A 21,028-nucleotide genomic window follows, 5' to 3' on the forward strand; every position below is an offset into this window, starting at 1 on the left:
CCTATTTGAAATACATATAGTAATGTATTACTGAAAGTTAGATTAGAAATCTCAGCATCATTTAAATTATCAGTTGTGTTACTGAGCCTGACCTGCCTAATATTTTTGATCTATTAGAGAAGGTCTTCTTCAGGGGCGGCTCCAGGCACCAGCACACCAAGCGCGTGCTTGGGGCGGCAAGCCGTGGGGGGCGCTCTGCCGGTCGCCGCGAGGGCAGCAGGCAGGTTGCCTTCGGCGGCATGCCTGCGGAGTGTCTGCTGGTCCCACGGCTTCGGTGGACCTCCCGCAGGCTGCTGCCGAAGGCAGCCTGCCTGCCGTGCTTGGGGCGGCAAAATGCCTAGAGCCACCCCTGGTCTTCTTGAAGCCATGCTGAATAAGATATGTTCACTTAATACAGACATTTCTCTTGGTAATTTAAATCTATAAAGTCCATAAATCCTAACTAATTAAACCATCATAATAAATACTGGGTGTGATGGATGGGGTTTTCTTGGGAATTAAACTGTCCGCTGTTTTGCATTTCTTTTGTACAGCAAAGCATTATGCAGCTAGGGAAGCAAATAGAAGACAAAGAATCCCCTTTGGAAGCATGACATGCATATTGATCAAGATGTAGGTTTAGAAGTCTTGCATGGCACATTTGAAAACCTTGGGCTTTGGTGCGTGGAGCAAAAATGTGATATTGCCAAGTCTAAGCATTTAAAAACCATGAGTCAGGCCCCCAAAACCATGGGATTGGCCTAAAAATCACAAGACTTTAACTAAATAGTAAATGTCAGATTCTTTTTATTTGCCTGCTAAGTTTTGAGTTTTCAGAGTGCACTCAGGTCACATTTTCAAGTTATTCTCTGCAATCATGAGAAATTATTACTTATTTTTTTAGATGAAAGCTGAGTCTCACCTAATAAAATAACAGGGAATGTGGAAACACACCAAAAATCATGCAAGTTGGCAACACTGCAAGTTGCTGTGAAATATATAGCAACAACAGTATTTGAATTGCTCTTTACCATTTTATGTGCTGATAACCCATCTAACTGATCAAAGTGTAAACATTTCTTATCCATACAAATTAACATAGAGATCTTTAAGTCACAGATACAGGTTAGAAATGATCTTATTCGGCAATGCCCACTTTCACCTGTCCCACACTGTTGTTTATTTCAGCATCGGTGAATCTGTATTTCTGGTGCTGAAATGTCACATATGGAAGCTTTACATGTGAGAAAAGATTGTATTTTAGGAAAAGTTACTCCAAGTTCAGTGAAAGGAAAGGGCTCATGAGTGAGTGCCAGGTTAATGAATATTCTCCCTATTGAGGGGTAAGCACGTGATACTTTTTGAGACATTTTTGGTTTTCATTAGATAGCTCTTATACATGTGTTAGTAACATGAGTTTGTTTGTCTCTATAGCGTAGACATGAAATGATCCAATACTCCCTGTAATTATTTGCACATCACTGCATACATTTGAGTAAAAAAAAGTTTGTGACTCCTGTCTTATATCAGAGCAAATACTATTGATTCTGATATACTGCACAATTGCTTTGTAAAAAGCAATAATAATAATTAATAATTAATAATTCACTGCAGCACTGATCCATAAAACATTTTTACTAGGAATCAGAGACAATATTATAATATTTTATAATATTTACACCAGTTATCAAATACCACCCAAGGTCTGGCTTGCTTCACCTCTGACTGCACTGTGATTAATAGAGTCAAAATAACAAAAGCAGTCAGCAGTACAAAGAAATTGAATTCAAGACTACTTTTAGAAGTGACCCTCAGAATTCACAAAGTTGACGTTTATTCAAAAATAATAAGTATGGTGCAAAAGAGTTTTATTAGCTTTGGCAAAATCTGTAGGGGTATTCTACTTGAATCATGTTACTCCAAGTTCATTAAACAATTATCTCTCTTGCTTTATTTATTTTGCCTGATAATGTTCATAGGAAGCTTTGACTTTTTATAGACAAAACAAAAATTGAAACCAGACACAGTCAGTATATCCTGTGGGTTCATCTCCTGTCAGACAACTCACTGAAGAAAACATCTAATAATTCAGTGTTTTACAGCAGGGATGTCTTTCCAGAAGCCATAAAGAATAATCAGCTCCGTGTGCCTTAGCTGAGAATACAGAATGGACTTTGAATGTTTGTGAAAATTTATTTTAGGATAAGGTCAGTAGACTTGTCCAATTCCAACACACTGGGTTATACACAACGTTCTTCTTATTGAAAATTATGTTCTGGTCTGTAGTTGTATCTTTAATGTCCTTCATAGCACCAAAGATCCAATATTTTGATAAAACAGTTTGTTAACGTAATACAGTGATATATTTTTGGGGTGTTCAGAGTTAAAAAGTGTAATTTACCTTCTAGAATGACTAAAATGAGACTGGAAAGTCAGTTTCAGCTCCAAATGCAGAACTGAATACTGCGATTTAAACATGGGGGTTTGAACACTAGGGGGCCACACTTGGTCACATGGTGCAGCATTTGCTAGGAAGCAACAACTTTTTATTTTAAGTGGATTAATCAAAGCTTAAATTCCCCACTTCCCATACAAAGCCTGGGCAAACAGAATTTATGCTGGGATCATAAGGACAGAATCCAGATTTGAAGTACAGATCTTCAACAACAGCTACTTCTGCCTATGCGATGGAATATTAGCTGCTGATCCTCCGAGATCCCTATGTGACATCTACAGACCCTTCCCCAGGCCTGCATTAAATGCTACCTTCCATACTGCTTAACTGGAATGGACACAGAGCTCACTTCCACCGTAAGGTGCTGAGGTTCCTACAGAAGGCTACTCTGTTCATACCCCTTCCTAGATACTACTGGATTTCTGTAGAAGGGAGAGCTCTGTATGGGCTCTCGGTAAGTGTGTGTAGAGTGGAAAAAAAGGCAAACTGGGCTTGCTGCTTTAGCCAGCTTGTTACTTTGTTGTGAGAAAACAGTTTAGTTGTAAAATAACATTATGATCTGTTGTTTAGCCTGTTTCTTTAACTAACCAAAAAGTAATCCAATCAATAGCTGCAGTGCTCCAGTGAGGAGCGGGAGCTACATTAAGGTGATGTATGAATCATTATGTCATTAAACAAAATTTATTAGAAGCATAACGTGGAAGGAATACTTAATAGTTTGCTTTATCCAACAGCTAACCGCTTTTTTGTATAAATGAACTTTTCCTGTTCTTTCTGATTTGAAAAGACCACCACATGGGTGTTGTTAACATACGTTAATAGTGTCATATTGAAATATTGTAGGCAGAGTAGACACATGAATATATAGCCACATATCAACACAATTCCTGAAACAGATGTTATCCAGTAAAATTTGTGCAGGGAGGACAGTGCTAGATAGGATTTTAAAGCATAATTAAAGCATGACTGAGTTCAAACAAAAGAATATATGTAACTTTCCATTCAGTAGCAAAAATATACTATAAATTAAGGAAACAAATGTATTTTGCTTCCAGTGTGGCAGAAATCTTCCTTGGTACTTGATTCAAAAGATATGAATCTGTGATATCTGCCAGCTAGGGGGATTTGGGCCTGATCCAAAGCCAAGTGAAGTCAAATAGGCTTTGAATCCGTCCTTTAGCTCAAGCTATAAAAAGTCATGCTTTAATTCCAGAGGTCCCAGTTCAGACTCTGGTGATAACTAAGATAACAGTCACCATACAAAGCATGATATAAATACATATCCCATAGCTCTCATCCACCTACTTTCATACCATACCTATTATCACTGGGAAATACAAATCCTACTGGATTCTCTCCTCAGGACGAGAAATGAGAACATGCTTTCTCTTTCTATTACACCCACTGAATGCGACAAGTATCTGAGTAATCACTTCAGTTCAAAAGACAACTGTTTATTTAGTAAAGTGGTATGTCACACAATTCTTTATCAAGGAGGGGTTGATTTCCATAAAAGGCTATATTCAGAGAATATCTGATCCCCATTCCAGGAACTAAAACTCATTTCCTAAAACCCACATTATTTAGTAAATATTTGAAAGAAGTGGATCACTTCTGTGTCTTATGCCCCATTTGCTGAACATAAATAAATTTTCCAACACATAAATGATTTATAATGACTCCAGCATGAGAAATTTTAGCACACACATTAATATACTACTTATAAAATTGCAGCATACTGGTTTTCCCCCTCATTTATCCTTAGCTCACTGCCATCATCTTATTGATTTTAACATAGTTTGCAAAAACCCTGCCTCATTTTCTTCAAGTACAGAACCAAGACTGTTTTGCCCCACATCCCATTCATCTTGGCAAGAACCTCCCCTTTTCCCAGTCTCTCCTCTCCCTTCCCCCAGACTCCAATCTCACCCCAAAACCCCTCACTTTGCAGGGAGCATGCAGGCTAAATCACTCAAGTGCTGCTAGCCTTTCAATGCCCTTCCCACAAATCTTCCACAAAGGACACTTAAGTTCTCCCATAAATTATTAGGAAAATAATCCCAGCGGTCTCAGCACATAGACCAATGGGCTAAGCCTCCAGACACACACAGGTGAGAGTGGCAACAGTGAGGACACAGCAAAGTGGCTTGGCTAACCTGGGTGCTGAGACCTGGATGCCAGGTTAACTGTGCAATATCATTTAGCCTCAGTGTCTCCTCAAGCGGCACTTCCCCAGTCACTTTCCCCTTCTCCAAATCTTTCTATCTTCTTTCCTCTCTTCTCAAATTCCCTTCATGGCTGTCTCCCAGTGCCTGGTAGTTCCCACATGTCCTGGACAGGCCCCTGCTGCTCTGCAGACTTTCAGAGCCTACAGGGCTGGGGCTCAGGCTGGGAAGGACCAAGCCAGATGTAGGTAGGAGACACAGCTATATGAGGCTGGGCCCCTGCTGGGAGGAAGCTTCAATTGCAGCTTCCTTCTGGGTTAGCTAGATAGAATTGGCAATGGCAGCCTCAGACTGTCCTCCCTGCTGAACCATCACAACCAGCCAAATTTTGGCAGAGGGATGACTGTGTTGTCCCATCCCAGGCTGAAAGTTGTCCCTCTCAGCTATAATGATGCCAGTGCTGGCCATATCATAGGAGAAGTGGCCCAGAATTGTGCAATAACACAATTGTAAAATGCAGCATTTTCGACGATTGCTTGAGAATACTGCAGTGTATCTTTATAAGGAACACAAGGGCAGGGAGGGCTGTTGGGTGGGGGAGATGTGCCCTCCTTGTGACTGTGGCACCAGTCAATATACCCAGATCTGGGGATTGTATTTGGGCACACGTGCATAAAATTTTGTCAACAATTTGCTTATTTTGGATGTACCTGCTACTTCCTCTAGCTCATTTTTTGGGGAAAGAGAGAAAATATAGTAACTCAAACCAAAACAAATAGAAAAGTCCCTGATTTTCATAAAATGGTAAAGTTAACAGATGGCTGTAAAGTTCAGTCTCCAGCTGTCCTGTAGGTATGTGTGTGTCTGTGTCCCCCACACAAAGTATATTAGGCTTGCTAACTTCAGACTCCTATCAGAACTAAGAGTCTGATCCTGCGAAGTGCTGAGTGCAACTCCCATTGACATCAACAGCATCAGCCTCTGATTCCATAATAACAGTTACTCCTAGTTTAGACAAAGCTTCCTGGACTCCCATATAGCCTAAGACATCAGTGCTCCAAGATCTACACTGGCTGTTCATTGGTTTCCAGATGAAACTTAAGGTGTTGGCTATGACTAGCCTCTAAATAACATACCTGAGGGACTGCCTCTCTCCTGGCCAAACTGGCACATTTGTGGTCAATACGGGCACTCACGCTAGATCACCCTCATTATAAAAAAGAGAGGGCTGCTGGTGTGTCTTCTCCATGAGGGCTCAAGGACTCTGGAATTTGCTCTGCCCCCCACCAGGTCCAAAATAGGCAGAAGTGGGTGACCTTCCAGGCATCCTACAAAACACATTTGTTTGATAGGGCTTTGGGAGAGGGCTGAGGGTGTGATATTTGAATTGGAAGGAGGTGGAAGGAAGATTTTTGTAGATGGCAGGCCAGCCAAGTTCCTATTAAAATAGCCATACTGGATCAGACCAATGGTCCATCTAGCCCAGCGTCTTGCCTTCTGACAGTGGCCAATTCCAGATGTTCAGAAGGAATGAACACAACCAGGCAATTTTCAATGACCCATCCTCTGTTGTCCAGTCTCAACTTCTAGCAGTTGAAGGTTTAGGGCACCCTCAGCATGGCGTTGTGTCCCTGACCATTGTGGCTAATAGGACTTGTCCTCTGTGAACTTATCTAATTCTTTTTTTTTTAACCCAATTTTTTGGCCTTTGCAACATCCCATAGCAATGAATTCCACAGGTTGACACTGCATTGTGTGAAGACGTACTTCCTTTTGTTTGTTTTAAATCTGCAGCCTATTAATTTCATTGGGTGACCCCTAGTTCTTATGTTATGTGAAGGAGTAAATAACACTTCCCTATTCAGTTTTTCCACACCATTTGTAATTGTATGACCTCTATCATATCCCCCACATAGTTGTCTCTTTTCTAAGCTGAACAGTCACAGTCTTTTTAATCTCTCCTCATATGGAAGCTGTTTCATACCCCTAATCATTTTTGTTACCCATTTCTGAACCTTTTCAAATTGCAATATATCTTTTCTGAGATGGGGTGACCAGAACTGCATGGTTATGTGAGCTTCTTCCAAGCACTTAGGGCAGTGGCGGTGAGGGTCACAATCAGGCATCGCCTTACAACAGAAGTGGCAGAGCTTGAAATCCAGAGAGCGTGGCATATCTCCAGTACCGGTACCCTGACTGCGTGCCAGACCCACGCAAACAACAACAGCAAATATTTGTACACTATTCAACTAGCTAACTACTAAAACTACACTATACAATGGGCACTACTTACAGGTTTGACTAAAGACTTGCAGAAGCAAGGAAAGGAACTCAGAGGGGTAGGCAGGAACTCAGAAGGGTAGGGGGTGGCTTTGCCCATTATGCCTGCATGCTGTGCTTAAGGTACCAATAGTGCTTGTGTTTCCCTGAGTGGTACTGCTAAGCAGGGGCGGCTCCAGACCCCAGCACGCCAAGCGTGTGCTTGGGGCGGCATGCCGCGGGGGGCGCTCTGCCGGTCGCCGGGAGGGCGGCAGGCGGCTCCGGTGGACCTCCCGCAGGCGTGCCTGTGGAGGGTCTGCTGGTCCCACGCGGCTTCGGTGTCCGCGCGGGACCAGCGCACCCTCCGCAGACACGCCTGCGGGAGGTCCACTGGAGCCGCAGGACCAGCAACCGGCAGAGCGCCTCCCGCGGCATGCCGCCCTGCTTGGGGCGGCGAAATGTCTAGAGCCGCCCCTGCTGCTAAGGGAAAAACTCTCTGACAACCATGCACTGGAATACACATACACCTGAAGTGGAATGGACATGTACAATCAATCAAAGAACCATCATGGATTTATATAGTGGTATCATGATATTTTCTGTTTTATTATCTATGCCTTTCCTAACATTCTATTTGCCTGTTTTGACTGCTGCTACACACTGAGAACTATTCACAATGACTCTAAGATCTTTTTCTTGAGTGGTAACAGCTAATTTACACTTCATCACTTTGTATGTATAGCTGGGATTATTTTTTCCAATGTGCATTACTTTGCACTTATCAGCATTGAATTTCAGCTGCCATTTTGTTGCCCAGTCACTCAATTCAGTGACATCCCTTTGTAACTCTTTGCTGCCGGTTTTGGGCTTAGCTAACTTGAATAATTTTGTATTGTCTACAATTTCGTCGCCCCTTCTCCAGGTCATTTATGAAAATGTTAAACAGCACAGGTTCTAGCACAGATCCTGGGGGACACTGCTATTTACCTCTGAAAACAACATAAGAATGGCCATACTGGGTCAGATCAAAGCTCCATCTAGCCCAGTATCCTGTCTTCTGACAGTGGCCAATGCCAGGTGTCTCAGAGGGAATGAACAGAACAGGTAATCACCAAGTGATCCATCCCCTTTCGCTTCTGGCAAACAACTGACCAATTATCCCTACTGTTTGTGTCCTATCTTTTAACCAGTTACTGATCCATGAAAGGACCTTCCCTCTTAGTCCACGGCTGCCTAATTTTCTTATGAGCTTTTGGAGGGGACATTCTCAAAGGCTTTCTCCAAGTTCAATACACTATATTGACTAGGTCATCCTTGTCCATATGCTTGTGGACATCCTCAAAGAATTCTAATATATTGGTGAGACATGATTTTCCTTTACAAAAGCTGTGTTGACTCTTCCCCAACAAATTGTGTTCATCTATGTGTCTGATAATTCTGTTCTTTACTATAGTTTCACCAAATTTGCTGTTACTGAAGTTAGGCTTACCAACCTGTAATTGTCAGGATTGCCTCTGGAGCCTTTTTCAAAAATCGGCATTACATTAGCTATCCTCCAGTCATCTGGTACGGAGACTGATTTAAGCAATAGGTTACATACCACAGTTAGTAGTTCTGCAGTTTCATATGTGAGTTCCTTCAGAACTCTTGGGTGAATAACATCTGGTCCTACTGTCATATTACTGTTTAATTTATCAATCTGTTCCAAAACCTCCTGTATTGGCACCTCAATCTGGGACAGTTTCTCCAATTTGTCACCTAAAAAGAATGGCTCAGGTTTGGGGATCTCCCCTTCATTCTCTGCAGTGAAGATTAATGCAAAGAATGCATTTAGATTCTTCACAAGGTCCCTCACCAAAGGCTCTTAAGCAACGTAAGCGGTCATGGGATAAGAGGAAAGGTCCTCTCATGGATTGGTAACTGGTTAAAAGATAGGAAACATAGGGTAGGAATAAATGGGCAGTTTTCAGAATGGAGAGAGGTAAATAGTGGTGTCTGTACCTGGGCCAGTCCTATTCAACATATTCACAAATGATCTGGGAAAAAGTGGCAAAATGAAGTTAATAGACAGCAGGTTTAAAACAAACAAAAAGGAAGTATTTTTTTAACAGAATGCACAGTCAACCTGTGGAACTCCTTGCCAGAGGATGTTGTGAAGGCCAAGACTATAACAGGGTTCAAAAAAGAACTAGATAAATTCATGGAGGATAACTCCATCAATGGCAATTGGCCAGGATGGGCAGGGATGGTGTCCCTAGCCTCTCTTTGAGAGAAGCTGGGAATGGGTGATGGGATGGAACACTTGATGATTACCTGTTCTGTTCATTCCCTCTGGGGCTCCTGGGATTGGCCACTGTCAAAAGACAGGATATGGGGCTAGATGGAGCTTTCATCTGACCCAGTATGGCCGTTCTTATGTTCACAATGGTCTTGTCTCCCTTGAGTGCTCTGTCAGTACCTTGATCATCCAGTGGCCCCGCTGACTGTTTTTTTAAATAATCCTGCTTCTCATGTACTTAATTTTTTGCTTTTAGTTTTTGTGTCTTGTGTTGCTCTTTTCTTTCTTGGCCTGCCTTTACTTTTACACTTGATTCTTTATGCTCCTTTCTATTTTCTTCACTAGGATTTGACTTCCAATTTTTAAAGGGTGCCTTTTTGCCTTTAACTGCCTCTTTTACTCTGCGGTTTAGGCACTGTAGCATTTTTTTTATCCTCTACTGTTTTGTTGTTGTTGTTTTTTAAAAATTCGGGTATACATTTAGTTTGAGCCTCTATTATGGTGTTTCTAAATAGTCTCCATGCAGTTTTCAGGCATTTCAGCCTTGTGACTGTTCCTTTTAATTTCCATTTAATGACCTTCCTCATTTTAGTATAGTTCCCCTTTTTGAAGTTAAATACTTTTTTGGTAGGTTTCTTTGGCATTTCCCCCCTACAAGGATGTTAAATTTAATTACAATGCGGTTGCTATTACCAAGCGGTTCAGCTCAAACTCTTGGACCAGAGCCTGTGCTCCATTTAGGACTAAATGAAGAATTGCCTCTCCTCTGGTGGGCTCCAGGACAAGCTGCTCCAAGAAGTCATTTAATGTGTCTAGAAATTTTCTCTCTGCATCCTTCCTGAGGTTACATTTACCCAGTCAATATGCCTGATTACTTAATGCTGCCAGGGTTATACTGTAATGTTAATTGAGTGTTAGGGCACATAGAGCTTAAAATCTAATGGTTCAAGAGATTACTTTTCTAACTTTACTGTAAATTCTTCACCCTTACCATTTTGTATTCTTTCCAGCTTTTTTGAAAATCCAGACTCCCATCTTCTCGGTGTTGTATTACTGTCCATCCTCCTCCTGTGATCTCCATATTACAAAAGACCTAGATAATAATGAAAATGATGATACTAGTTTCAAATTTATGTCCACTCAAAAAAAAAAGACACCTTTCCTTAATAGTCTTCCAACATTAGTATTTTTTCAGTTTATCAAGTATTACCTAGTGTAGCACAGTGTTACACAGGATAGGAAGAAATTATCATAAATACTTGCAGGAAAATGAGATACAGTGAAGCCAACATATAGAATAGATGATACATTATTTATAGGTGCTTTTATATCTTATTTAAATCCTGGTTGTAGCCACAATATACCGGGCAGTGTCCCAACACAGATAGTGACATAGTCATTGCCCCAAAGAGTTTGCAATCTAAGACGACAAGCAATTTACAAAAGGTGGAGAGACTAAGGATGGGGCCATGTGGGACTATCCCTGGAGAGTGTATGACCAGTACTGAAATTGTAGGACAGCATCCTACCATGTTTTCACAATAAAGCTCTCATTAAGTTCCCTATTTACATATAGACAGCAATATGGCCCTTAGAGTTTTGCTGACAAATTAACTTTAGAATAAGCAACAAAGAATCCTGTGGCACCTTATAGACTAACAGACGTTTTGCAGCATGAGCTTTCGTGGGTGAATACCCACTTCTTCGGATGTTGCATCCGAAGAAGTGGGTATTCACCCATGAAAGCTCATGCTGCAAAATGTCTGTTAGTCTATAAGGTGCCACAGGATTCTTTGTTGCTTTTACAGATCCAGACTAACACAGCTACCCCTCTGATACTTAACTTTAGAATATTATCTCTAACAAACTATATCCTTAAATATAACAAGACAATGCACATAATAATCACAATGGATATTTTGTGTTTTATGTATATACAGTAGTGCTTATAAATGACACAACTTTTACAAAGAATGCGTCCTGTTGTGCATCCTTTCATTTTTCTTGGGATATTGCAAGCAAAGGTTAAAACTGTCATTATTATTATTTCTACTTTTCTGTTCCATCATTTTAACACTATTACTTGAAGCAATTTCCACATTATTTGCATGATCAGATACGTTTTCCCTATTGGCACTGTGATTGTTCCAGGTTTTCATTTATGTGCTCTTTAATAAAGCTAGATTTGCCTATGAAATAAGGTGTGCATTTATACAGAGAGTTAAAGAATTCTGATCAATCAGCCTAGTATTTTGTGATCACATCCACCAGCATGGACAATGTTGGCCAGTAATTTAATGTTTTTTTTTTCTCTATCAATTGATGGTCATTATCTGGATCCTTTAAATACAAATTCTTATTCAACCAAAGAAAAATAGTTCATCCTCAGACAATTCAGTTCCATGCTTTTCACTCTAAGATGTATTGTTCATATTGATGCCCTGTGATTGCTTCATTGTTTGACTTTGCTAGGTCCCATTGTACATGTAGGAGGAAAGGAGAATGTTGACCACTGCAGACACGTGAACCAGATTCAGAATAATAACTAAAGAAACATGATTTGTTAGACAAACATTTTGGCTCTAGTCCTCCTTCAGCAAAGACACTGCAAGTCAAACCATTTATCTACAGGATTTAGTTTTCTTAGACTTAGTCTGATTTTCAGTGAGTGTTTCTAACTGATGGATGTACCTTATTCAAAATTCAAGTCTAGATCCCAGAAATCCAGTGTTCATTTTTGTAATGCATTAAGCCCTTATCATGTCTTTAGTGTTAATATTTTAATATGGAAAAAGACACATAATATATGATTTTCCTGTAATAGAAAGCCTTATAAAACAAGTTTTCATGTTCTTTGAGTGGTGTAGCAAATTAAAAAGAGGGGTTGTATAGTGACAGAGGGATTTACAGCATCTAATTATGCATTAGTCACCATTGCGTGGTCTGGCACTTTCCATGGTGGTGGATGTGAACATCCGCCACACTAACGGGAGTATCAAGTTGATTATCAATATTAGCTTCGCATAGTTCTAGCCATCAACAGCCTTGAACTGGCTCCTGTCCCAGATAAGGTCAAGGCATTCAGCCATTAAACACCTTTTAACATGTTTTGAGGTTTAATCCTGAACAAAAAAGAGGTGATATTTGAATAACTATTTTTATGCATCTGTAGGTGGTGGACTTCTTAAGATGAGAATAATTATTTTTCTGTAGATTCAGATGAAGGGGATTCCAAATGCACTAAGTATTTGTCTTTGCTTAGATGCATGGATGAAAAAACTACTAATTCATAACACACATTGGTTTAATTACACTCAGTTTGGATTTATGGATTAAACAAATTTTTAGCGTTAAAACAGTCTTTTGGAGACAAACGCAGATTTTTTTTAAAGGGTGATAATGTACTGCTGACCTTAAACGTGTTAATGAAGAATAAGAATATAAGAACGGCCATACTGGGTCAGACCAATGGTCCATCTAGCCCAGTATTTTGTCTTCCGACAGTGGCCAATGCCAGGTGCTTCAGAGGGAATGAACAGAACAGGCAATCATCAAGTGATCCATCCCCTGTCGTCCATTCCCAGCTTCTGGCAACAAGGCTAGGGATGGTATCCCTGCCCTGATGGACTTATCCTCCATGATTTATCTAGTTCTTTTTTGAACCTTGTTATAGTCTTGGCCTTCACAACATTCTCTGGCAAAGAGTTCCACAGGTTGACTGTGTGTTGTGTGAAGAAATACTTCCTTTTGTTTGTTTTCAACCTATAGCCTATTAATTTCATTTGGTGTTATGTCAAGGAGCAAATAACACTTCCTTATTTACTTTCTCCACACCAGTTTTGATTTTATGGTTCTCTGTCATATTCTTCCTTAGTTGTCTCTTTTCCAGCCTGAAAACTCCCAGTCTTATTAATCTGTTCCTTACCCTTAATCATTTTGTTACCCATTTCTGTACTTTTTCCAATTCCCTTTTTTTTTGAGATGGGGTGACCACAGCTGCACACAGTATTTGAGATGTGGGTGTACCATAGATTTATATAGAAGCAATATGATATTTTCTTTCTTATTATCTATCCCTTTCTTAATGATTCCTAAAATACGGTTAGCTTTTTTGGACTGCTGCTGCACATTGAGTGGCTGTTTTCAGAGATGTTTTCCGCAATGAAAAGTTTTCCGCAATGAAAAGTTCTCTTTCTTGAGTGGTAACAGCTAATTTAGAACCCATCATTTTATATGTATAGTTGGGATTATGTTTTCCAATGTGCATTATTTAGAATTTCATCTGCCATTTTGTAGCTCAGTCACCCAGTTTTGTGAGATCCTTTTGTAACTCTTCCCAATCTACTTTGGACTTAACTGTCTTGAGTACTGGTAGTTTTGTATCATCTGAAAATTTTGCCACCTTTTCCCAGATCATTTATGAATATGTTGAATAGGACTGGTCCCAGTACATACCCCTGTGGGACATAACTATTTACCTCTCTCCATTCTGAAAACTGCCCATTTATTCCTACCCTTTGTTCCTTATATAATAACCACTTACTGACCCATGAGAGCCATCTATCAACTAAAACACTTAATGGCTCCAATACAATGCTCACTAAAATCGGTGACTTCAATGGCCATTGGATCAGGAACTAAAATAGTATGGTATAAAGAATAACTAAGTATCCTCAGTAATTTAAAAGTAAACAGTTTAAATGTATAATATTATGCACAACTCAGAATAAAGGCTTAGAATACTGTTGCACTTCTAATTATTTCAATACCTTAAATATGTCTACACATTCAAGAGGAAAAATTAAAATAATTAAATAAATACAACTTGCAAAATGACGACTAACAAAGATGTGGGAATGAGGGTCTGAGCAGGACTGATAATCATCTGTAAATATCTGAAGGATGTAATCAGCAAAGAGGCAGAGAAATTGACAGTAATGTTGGGATGAAACTAAGCAAAGAAAATGACTAGAAAATTATAAAATGTACTAGCCCACTTAGTGCCTGATCCCACATCCCTTAAGACAATAGGAGTTTTCCCATTGTCTTCAGTGGACATTGTATCAGGCTCTTGCTACCAGAGATAGACAGACACAAGAGACAGCAGAATATATATAAATATATATATTTACTTGCTGAAAAAGAAAACTAAAATGCAGCCTCTCTGAAATCCAAATAGAATAGTTTCTGGGCTGACTCTCCTGACTGCATTGGATAGCTCTTTCAATCAGGTATACCAGAGAAATAAAAGATGACTTCCTCAATGTGACTTTCCCTATCTTACCTATCCCTGTGCTAATGTCAAACAAAACACACCAAGATCAGTAACCTAGTAAAACTTGCAGCTATTCAGATAGTATTTAAAAGTTTGCAATGAAGCTTCCCTGGACAGCTTGTGAACTTGAATAAAACTAATGCAAGTGCAACTCACTGTCAATTTGCCAGTGTGGACTTGAGTCTAGGTTATTTTCAAGTCCTTTACAATTCCAGTTTAACAGTTTCCACACTTCTAGTCAGGTCTCTCTAATCCTGCTTGATAACATCTAAGACCATTTTCCATACTTCATTATAGACATCTCAATTATGTTGTGTATCCTCCTTTCATATATCACTATATCAATAGTCTTCTTCTAGAGTTGGTTTATCCTTTCCCCCATGTCTCATCCTGAACAATATTTCTGGAATGTAATGGGAACTATTTATCAGTGATTTATTTCAAACAGATTATCATTTTTTGACAGTGGATTATTAATTAATAAAATATGATCTCTTGGGTATCCCTGATTCTCTCCTTGATCTTCAGACACATGTATTTCTGACAGAACTGCCTGCCAGGTGTCTGACTCAACTGTAGAGACCACACATTTGCTGAAGGGTAGAAGACAAATCATGTTTTGGGGGTGTATGCTCAGATTTAGGGAGGATCCTCAGCCAGTAGAGAGAAAGGATGGGTTGGGACTCACTTCAGGCAAGATACTCCATTTACTTCACCTTCCAGTATTTTTCTAAGGGTGAAGATGGACCAAGTGGTTATATTAATACAGCTCTTTGCCAATGTAAAGATTCCATAACCATGCAGAATGCTCCCTCACGCCAAGAGCAATATCTATATCAACAAGCAAAAACAAACACAAATACATATATTTTTTACCTTTTTAGGCTCTGATACATTATTAATATAAATAGTGTAGACTCCACTTTTGTTAAAACCAGCTTGGTACACATCTGCACAGTCTCTGAATGGCTTGTCCTCCTCTCTTTTTGCATTCTTTAGTAAAACTGCAAAACAGAAAATACGATAATGCAGGTTACAAGAGCAACCTTAGGAATTACTATACCAAAGCGGCTTTATTTCTTGTTAGCTTTTCCATATCATTCTAGGCTAACACATAAGTATTAGACATTACACCTAAATATTAGTCCTTACATGTCCAACACATTTTACAAACCACAAATATTTAATAATTAACATGTCCCTTTGAGGGAGGTAACAAATTATTATTATCCCTATTTTAATTATAGAAGTACTGGGGTGAAGAGGCAAAGACCCAGATCCTCAAATGTTTTTAGGCAGAACACCCATTGATTGCAATGAGAGTTAAGTGTCTAAATACCTTTCAGGATCTGAGGCAAAGAGACTTTCTCAAGGCTATGGAGCCAGTCATCATTGGCAAAGCCAGGAATAGAACCTATGACCTCTTGATTTTCCAATCTCTGCCCATTCTGCAGACCGTATTGCTTCTTAAATAGCATAAATCACTGAAAACAATAGTGTAAAAAACAACAATTTCCCACCTACAAATTGCTATTAAAGGCAACTTGTAAAAAATTGATGTTACCTTAAATCCAGAAATCAAAACTATTTATTATTTCATTTTGTGACATTCCAACAACAAAGCAAAAAAATTAATATTCCAGCTACAGCATAGCTCTAGATTCTGCACATCACAGGGTATTAAGTATTGTGCATGAGTGTGAGATTAAGAGATGAGGAGAACATGGTGTGCTGGCAATCGCAATCCTGCAGTAATGAGCGCACTGCTAAATTGGCCAGGAAGTAACTCCTCCCTAACAGAAGGGATAAGACCTAAGAGAGGAACCTGTAGCTCTACAAACAACAGGGGCTTCTTGACCCAGTCCAGAAACACAAGCTTTAAGCACTTGAGTAATCCCATTGAAATCTATGAGACTACGCATATGCATAAAGTTAAGCATGTGCTTAAGTGCTTTGCAGGATCCAGACCAGAGTTCTCAGCACCTTGCAGTATTAAGCTCCACAGTTATGAGGACTATCTAAATACATAGGCAAATTGCATTGAAGTTCTCTATAGACATGCCCATTGTCTGTCTGCAATCCACCTCTTTTTAACTTTAGGGAATGGGAGAGTAAAGAGTGGGTGCAAAAGGGGCTAGCGACTTACTCCCTCTCAATGAAGAAGACGGCACTGTGTACCTAGGACACAGTGATGTGCCTTAACTTCCACTAGAGTAACAACCTTGCACTGCTGTTGCATACCACACAAGGTTCAAGGCTGTATGTTAAATATATAATGACACTAACACTTCACACCTATATATGCCGCCTTCCATTTGAGCATTTTAATGAACCTTATGGATAATAATTCTATCATCACAAATTCCTATGATATAGGTGGTAGCTATTATTAATCCCATTTCACAGATGAAGAAACAGAAGGCTAGAGTGGTTAAGTGACTTGCCCAACATCACACACAGGAAGTCCTTGGGAGAGGCAGAAATAGAACCCAAGATTTCTAATGCCCGATCAGTTGCTTTAACCATAAGACCATCCTTCCTCCCCACATAGAGAGTGTATACTGCATTTCACAAACCTACTCTCATAGCCCAGCATTTTGTCTTGAATAAAACAGATTTAAGTTGCTGTGTTTTTTTCATTTAAAATTTGAATTTTACAACAAAAAGGTGGATTTATTTTTCTGTTGAGTTAATTTGCAGTATCATCTCTTTCCTCTCTTTTTCCATAGCGTCCATAAAATTAACTCCTGGCTCACATACAGCTGTGACCTCTAGTTGGAAAAGAAACTTCTTGGGGACTTGGGCCTATTAGGAAAAGAAAAGTGGTGTTAGTGACTCAGTAGGTGACACACTTCCCTTTGAGTCAGTGCTGAATTAGGGCCTCAGCATGGTATTAAGAAACAATGCACTCTTGCAGGTGCCATTTTTCAGATGAGACATAAAACTGGGCACTGGCAATTTGTGTTCATTAAAGATTGAGTGGTATTTTTTGTAAGTAGAGGAGTATTAGCGTCAATGGCCAAATTCCAACTTGAGTAATTACTTGGGATCTGAGCCAAAGGCCACTGAAGTCAAAGGAAAGACTCTCATTGACTTCAGTGGACTTTAGATCAGGTCCATCTTGCCAACCCAGAGTTTTTCAAATTAGAGAAGTTAGCCTTCCTTGCTGAGTCAGAATCACTACTGCTTCCATCCTAAAAGTGACTACATTTCAATGTACATCTATATAATACACACATGGAGATCATCTTACCTACCTCTCCTCCCACACAGTCTGCAAAATATTTTGAAGTCACTGGAATTACTGTAGATTTACACCAGTGTTACTGGGATCAGAAACTAGTCCAGTTATTTCTGAACTGAATGTTATGCTATTTTTTCCAGGAGGCAGCAGTGGCTCTTTAAGCTATTTTTAGCTGGACTGATATAGAAATATCTTTTTTGAACAAGACAGTATATAGTTACATGGCCAACATGCTATCATGTAAACCATCATATTATAACATAAGTAATCCTGATTTATTCATATACTGTATGTATCTACAGGGTTTGGGTTTAGAGTGAGCAGTAAAACTTAAACAGAAATGGCATTAATATCCTTGGATGTCATAACTAAGGGACCTGATATTTTTAAATAGGTATCTCAATAGCCAATAACAAAATAATTGTTTTTACAGCAAATGAAATAAAATCAGTCCATTCAATAAAGCACTTGACATTTCAATCACCAAAGAACCTCAGAGGAATATTCAGATTGTATATTTCGTAAAATGCACATATAGTTTGTCTGTTTGAGGTGGGTAAAAAACAAAGAGACAAAGGCAATAGCTCTCCTTAGACAAGAGAGCTCTAAATCTTTGTGATTCTTTAGGCTTTCTTTGGGGTTTTAATCTCTGATGGGAGCCACTCAGAGTTTCATCTCTGAAAAGAATTGCTTAGTGCATGGGCACGCAGGCTCAGTAGCTGGGTTTTGAGATGCAATGGCTGTGCACAACATTATTCCTTGTGTTCAGAGAGTGGAAGAAATTCAAAGGGCTGGTACCACTGTCAGTGGTAGTCTCTGGAAGGCTAACAGGGAAGTGGCAGTGCTTTGGCTATGTCCTCTACCTCCCCCATGTCTTCACCCGTCAGCAGAACTACCCATGCACAGTGAGGAGCAGATGCTGCACAGTGGTTGCAGCAAAGAATCCTGTGGCACCTTATAGACTAACAGACGTTTTGCAGCATGAGTTTTCATGGGTGAATACCCACTTCTTCGGATGACTTGCATCCGAAGAAGTGGGTATTCACCCACGAAAGCTCATGCTGCAAAACGTCTGTTAGTCTATAAGGTGCCACAGGATTCTTTGCTGCTTTTACAGATCCAGACTAACACGGCTACCCCTCTGATACTTGCACAGTGGTTGTATTCCATCTGGGGATCGCAATAGCTCCTGGAGCTCCCAATGTGATAGTGAGACTCTGTACCATCCCCAGCCTAAGGTACTGCCTTGAAGGTATAAAGAAGGGATCGGCAACCTCTGGCACGCGGCTCGCCAGGGTAAGGCCCCTGGCGGGCCAGGCCGGTTTGTTACCTGCTGCGTCCGCAGGTTCAGCTGATCGCGGCTCCCACTCGCTGCAGTTCACTGCTCCAGGCCAATGAGGGTGGTGGAAAGTGGCAGCCAGCACATCCCTTGGCCTGCGCCGCTTCCCGCAGCCCCATTGGCCTTGACCGGCGAACCATGGCCAGTGGGAGCCTCGATCGGCCTGTAGCAGGGTGCCTACCCCGCTCCTGCCCTGAAGGGCTTAAAACAGCCCTGGGGGAAGGTTGTGGCTGGGTGCTGCTAAGCTGGGCTGATTGGGGAAGCAGCCACAGCTGGCCTGTATAAAAAGGCTGGGAGCCAGGAGCTCAGCAGTCTCCCTCTTCCTGTAGAGGGAGAAGGGCCTGGCTGCAGGGAGCTGGAGACAGGGTGCCTGAGTGGAGCAGGGCTGGGGAAAGGCAGAGGAGCTGGGGAGCTCCAGCCTGGAAAGCCCCAGGCTGTGGCCTAGCATTGGGCTAATAGGTACTGGGGGTTGCAGAGGGCAGCCCATGGGTAGGCAGAGGCAGCAGGTCCGAACCCCCTTTGCCTGTGATGAGTGGCTTACACTGCAGTCCCCCACAGTGAGCGGGGGCTAGACAGGGACTGGCAGTAGCCTAACACTGAGGCAAAGTGGGGATAGGGGATGGGAGTTCCCCTGGGAGGGGGAGACCCTGAGGCTGTGAGGGGTACTGCCAGGGGGACAGTACCCAAGACAAGGGCACTGGGGTCCTGGGAGGGACACAGAGCCAGCAATAAGGCAGATCATTGGCCTGCAGAGAGCTCTCCGGACGCTGGGAGAGCTAATTCCCTGAGGACGACCAGCAGGAGGAGCTGCAGGGGTGGGTCCACACGTCTACACGGCCGAACCTGCAGACGTGGCAGGTAAACAAACCAGCCCGACCTGCCAGGGGGCTTACCCTGACAAGCCGCTCGCCAAAGGTTGCCGATCCCTGCTCTATAGTAACTCAGAGCCCTCCCCATCTAGTGTCCCACCTCTGGCCGTTGGAGAAATTTGCTAATAACAATCACGGATGGGCCACAGACATCATGTGTAGCTATTACCCTTTCTTTGACTACTTGAAGATCTTAACTGATTTGAACAATGCCTAAAGTTAGTTCAGATATTTTAAATACATGTTCATATCAATATATTATGTAGCTGAGGTTGCTAACAAAAGTCTGCATCAAGCAAAATAATTTTGATATATTTGGTGCTATGAACAAAAAAAATGTTAGATACATATTTGCCTTTTTCTAATTTGATCCAAATTAACTGATCTCATCACTATGGGAAAATTAATTACCTTAAAATTTATATATTTCAATGTTTCCTGACATTTCTAATTAGGCTTTGAGAAAATGAAATATGTGTGCCTGTTACTGCAGCAACCTAAAATGGACATTCCTTAATTACACCCTGATGTTCAGTAGTGCTTACAGGCAAAGGCAGTTGATTATTTTGCCTAAATTCATGGAGTCACATTCATACTTCCCATGGTACCGAACATGTGAACTAACGCATTCATAAATTCTGCAAAGACTAAATGAGTTAATCCCACAGGTGCTAATTATGTCTTCATATGACAATGCCAATAAATGCCAGATGAAAGGAAGCTGTATGTTTTTTGTACAATGGTGATTTAAATGAACAGAAATGTAGAGATTTCTGCAATGAATCTTTATATTTTCATATGCTTAATAATATCCTACATGCTTGTACTTAATCTACTTTTAATGTCCAACAATTATTCCATAGCAAAAGAAGATTCCTAATGATCTTCATGAGAGTGGAAAGCCAAAAGGAGAAAACTTATTCACTATATGTTCAGGAAATATTCATTGGCCAAATTCTTGCTGCCATATGTATGCAGGTGTCCGTAAAAAACAATGGGGGCTGAAGTTGTCTCAGGTTAGAAATCTCCCTACCTAGTTACCGTGTTTCCAAAAATTTGAGGAGAGGGTTGTCTGTAGATCCACCTCTACCCATAACAGAAGCCAGAAGGTCTAGAAGCAGGGTCAGGGTCTACAGAAGAGGTTCTCAGTCTATGGGAGGCACCT

The 21,028-nt window shown here is 40.7% G+C and overlaps 1 protein-coding gene across 3 annotated transcripts in view; it reads right to left on the reverse strand.

Annotated features, from left to right (window-relative positions):
* ANGPT1 (angiopoietin 1) overlaps positions 1 to 21,028 on the reverse strand; it is a 275,560-nt gene that overhangs the window by 53,099 nt on the left and 201,433 nt on the right. For all 3 annotated transcript variants that reach the window (XM_039526223.1, XM_039526224.1, XM_039526222.1), the window contains 2 exons: positions 15,288 to 15,415; positions 10,128 to 10,229 (listed from right to left, as the gene is read on the reverse strand). In XM_039526223.1, the coding sequence (XP_039382157.1) occupies positions 10,128 to 10,229; positions 15,288 to 15,415 (230 nt within the window). The remainder of the gene's footprint in view (positions 1 to 10,127; positions 10,230 to 15,287; positions 15,416 to 21,028) is intronic.

Source organism: Mauremys reevesii, linkage group 2 (assembly GCF_016161935.1).
Source record: "Mauremys reevesii isolate NIE-2019 linkage group 2, ASM1616193v1, whole genome shotgun sequence".
Lineage (NCBI taxonomy): Eukaryota > Metazoa > Chordata > Testudines > Geoemydidae > Mauremys > Mauremys reevesii.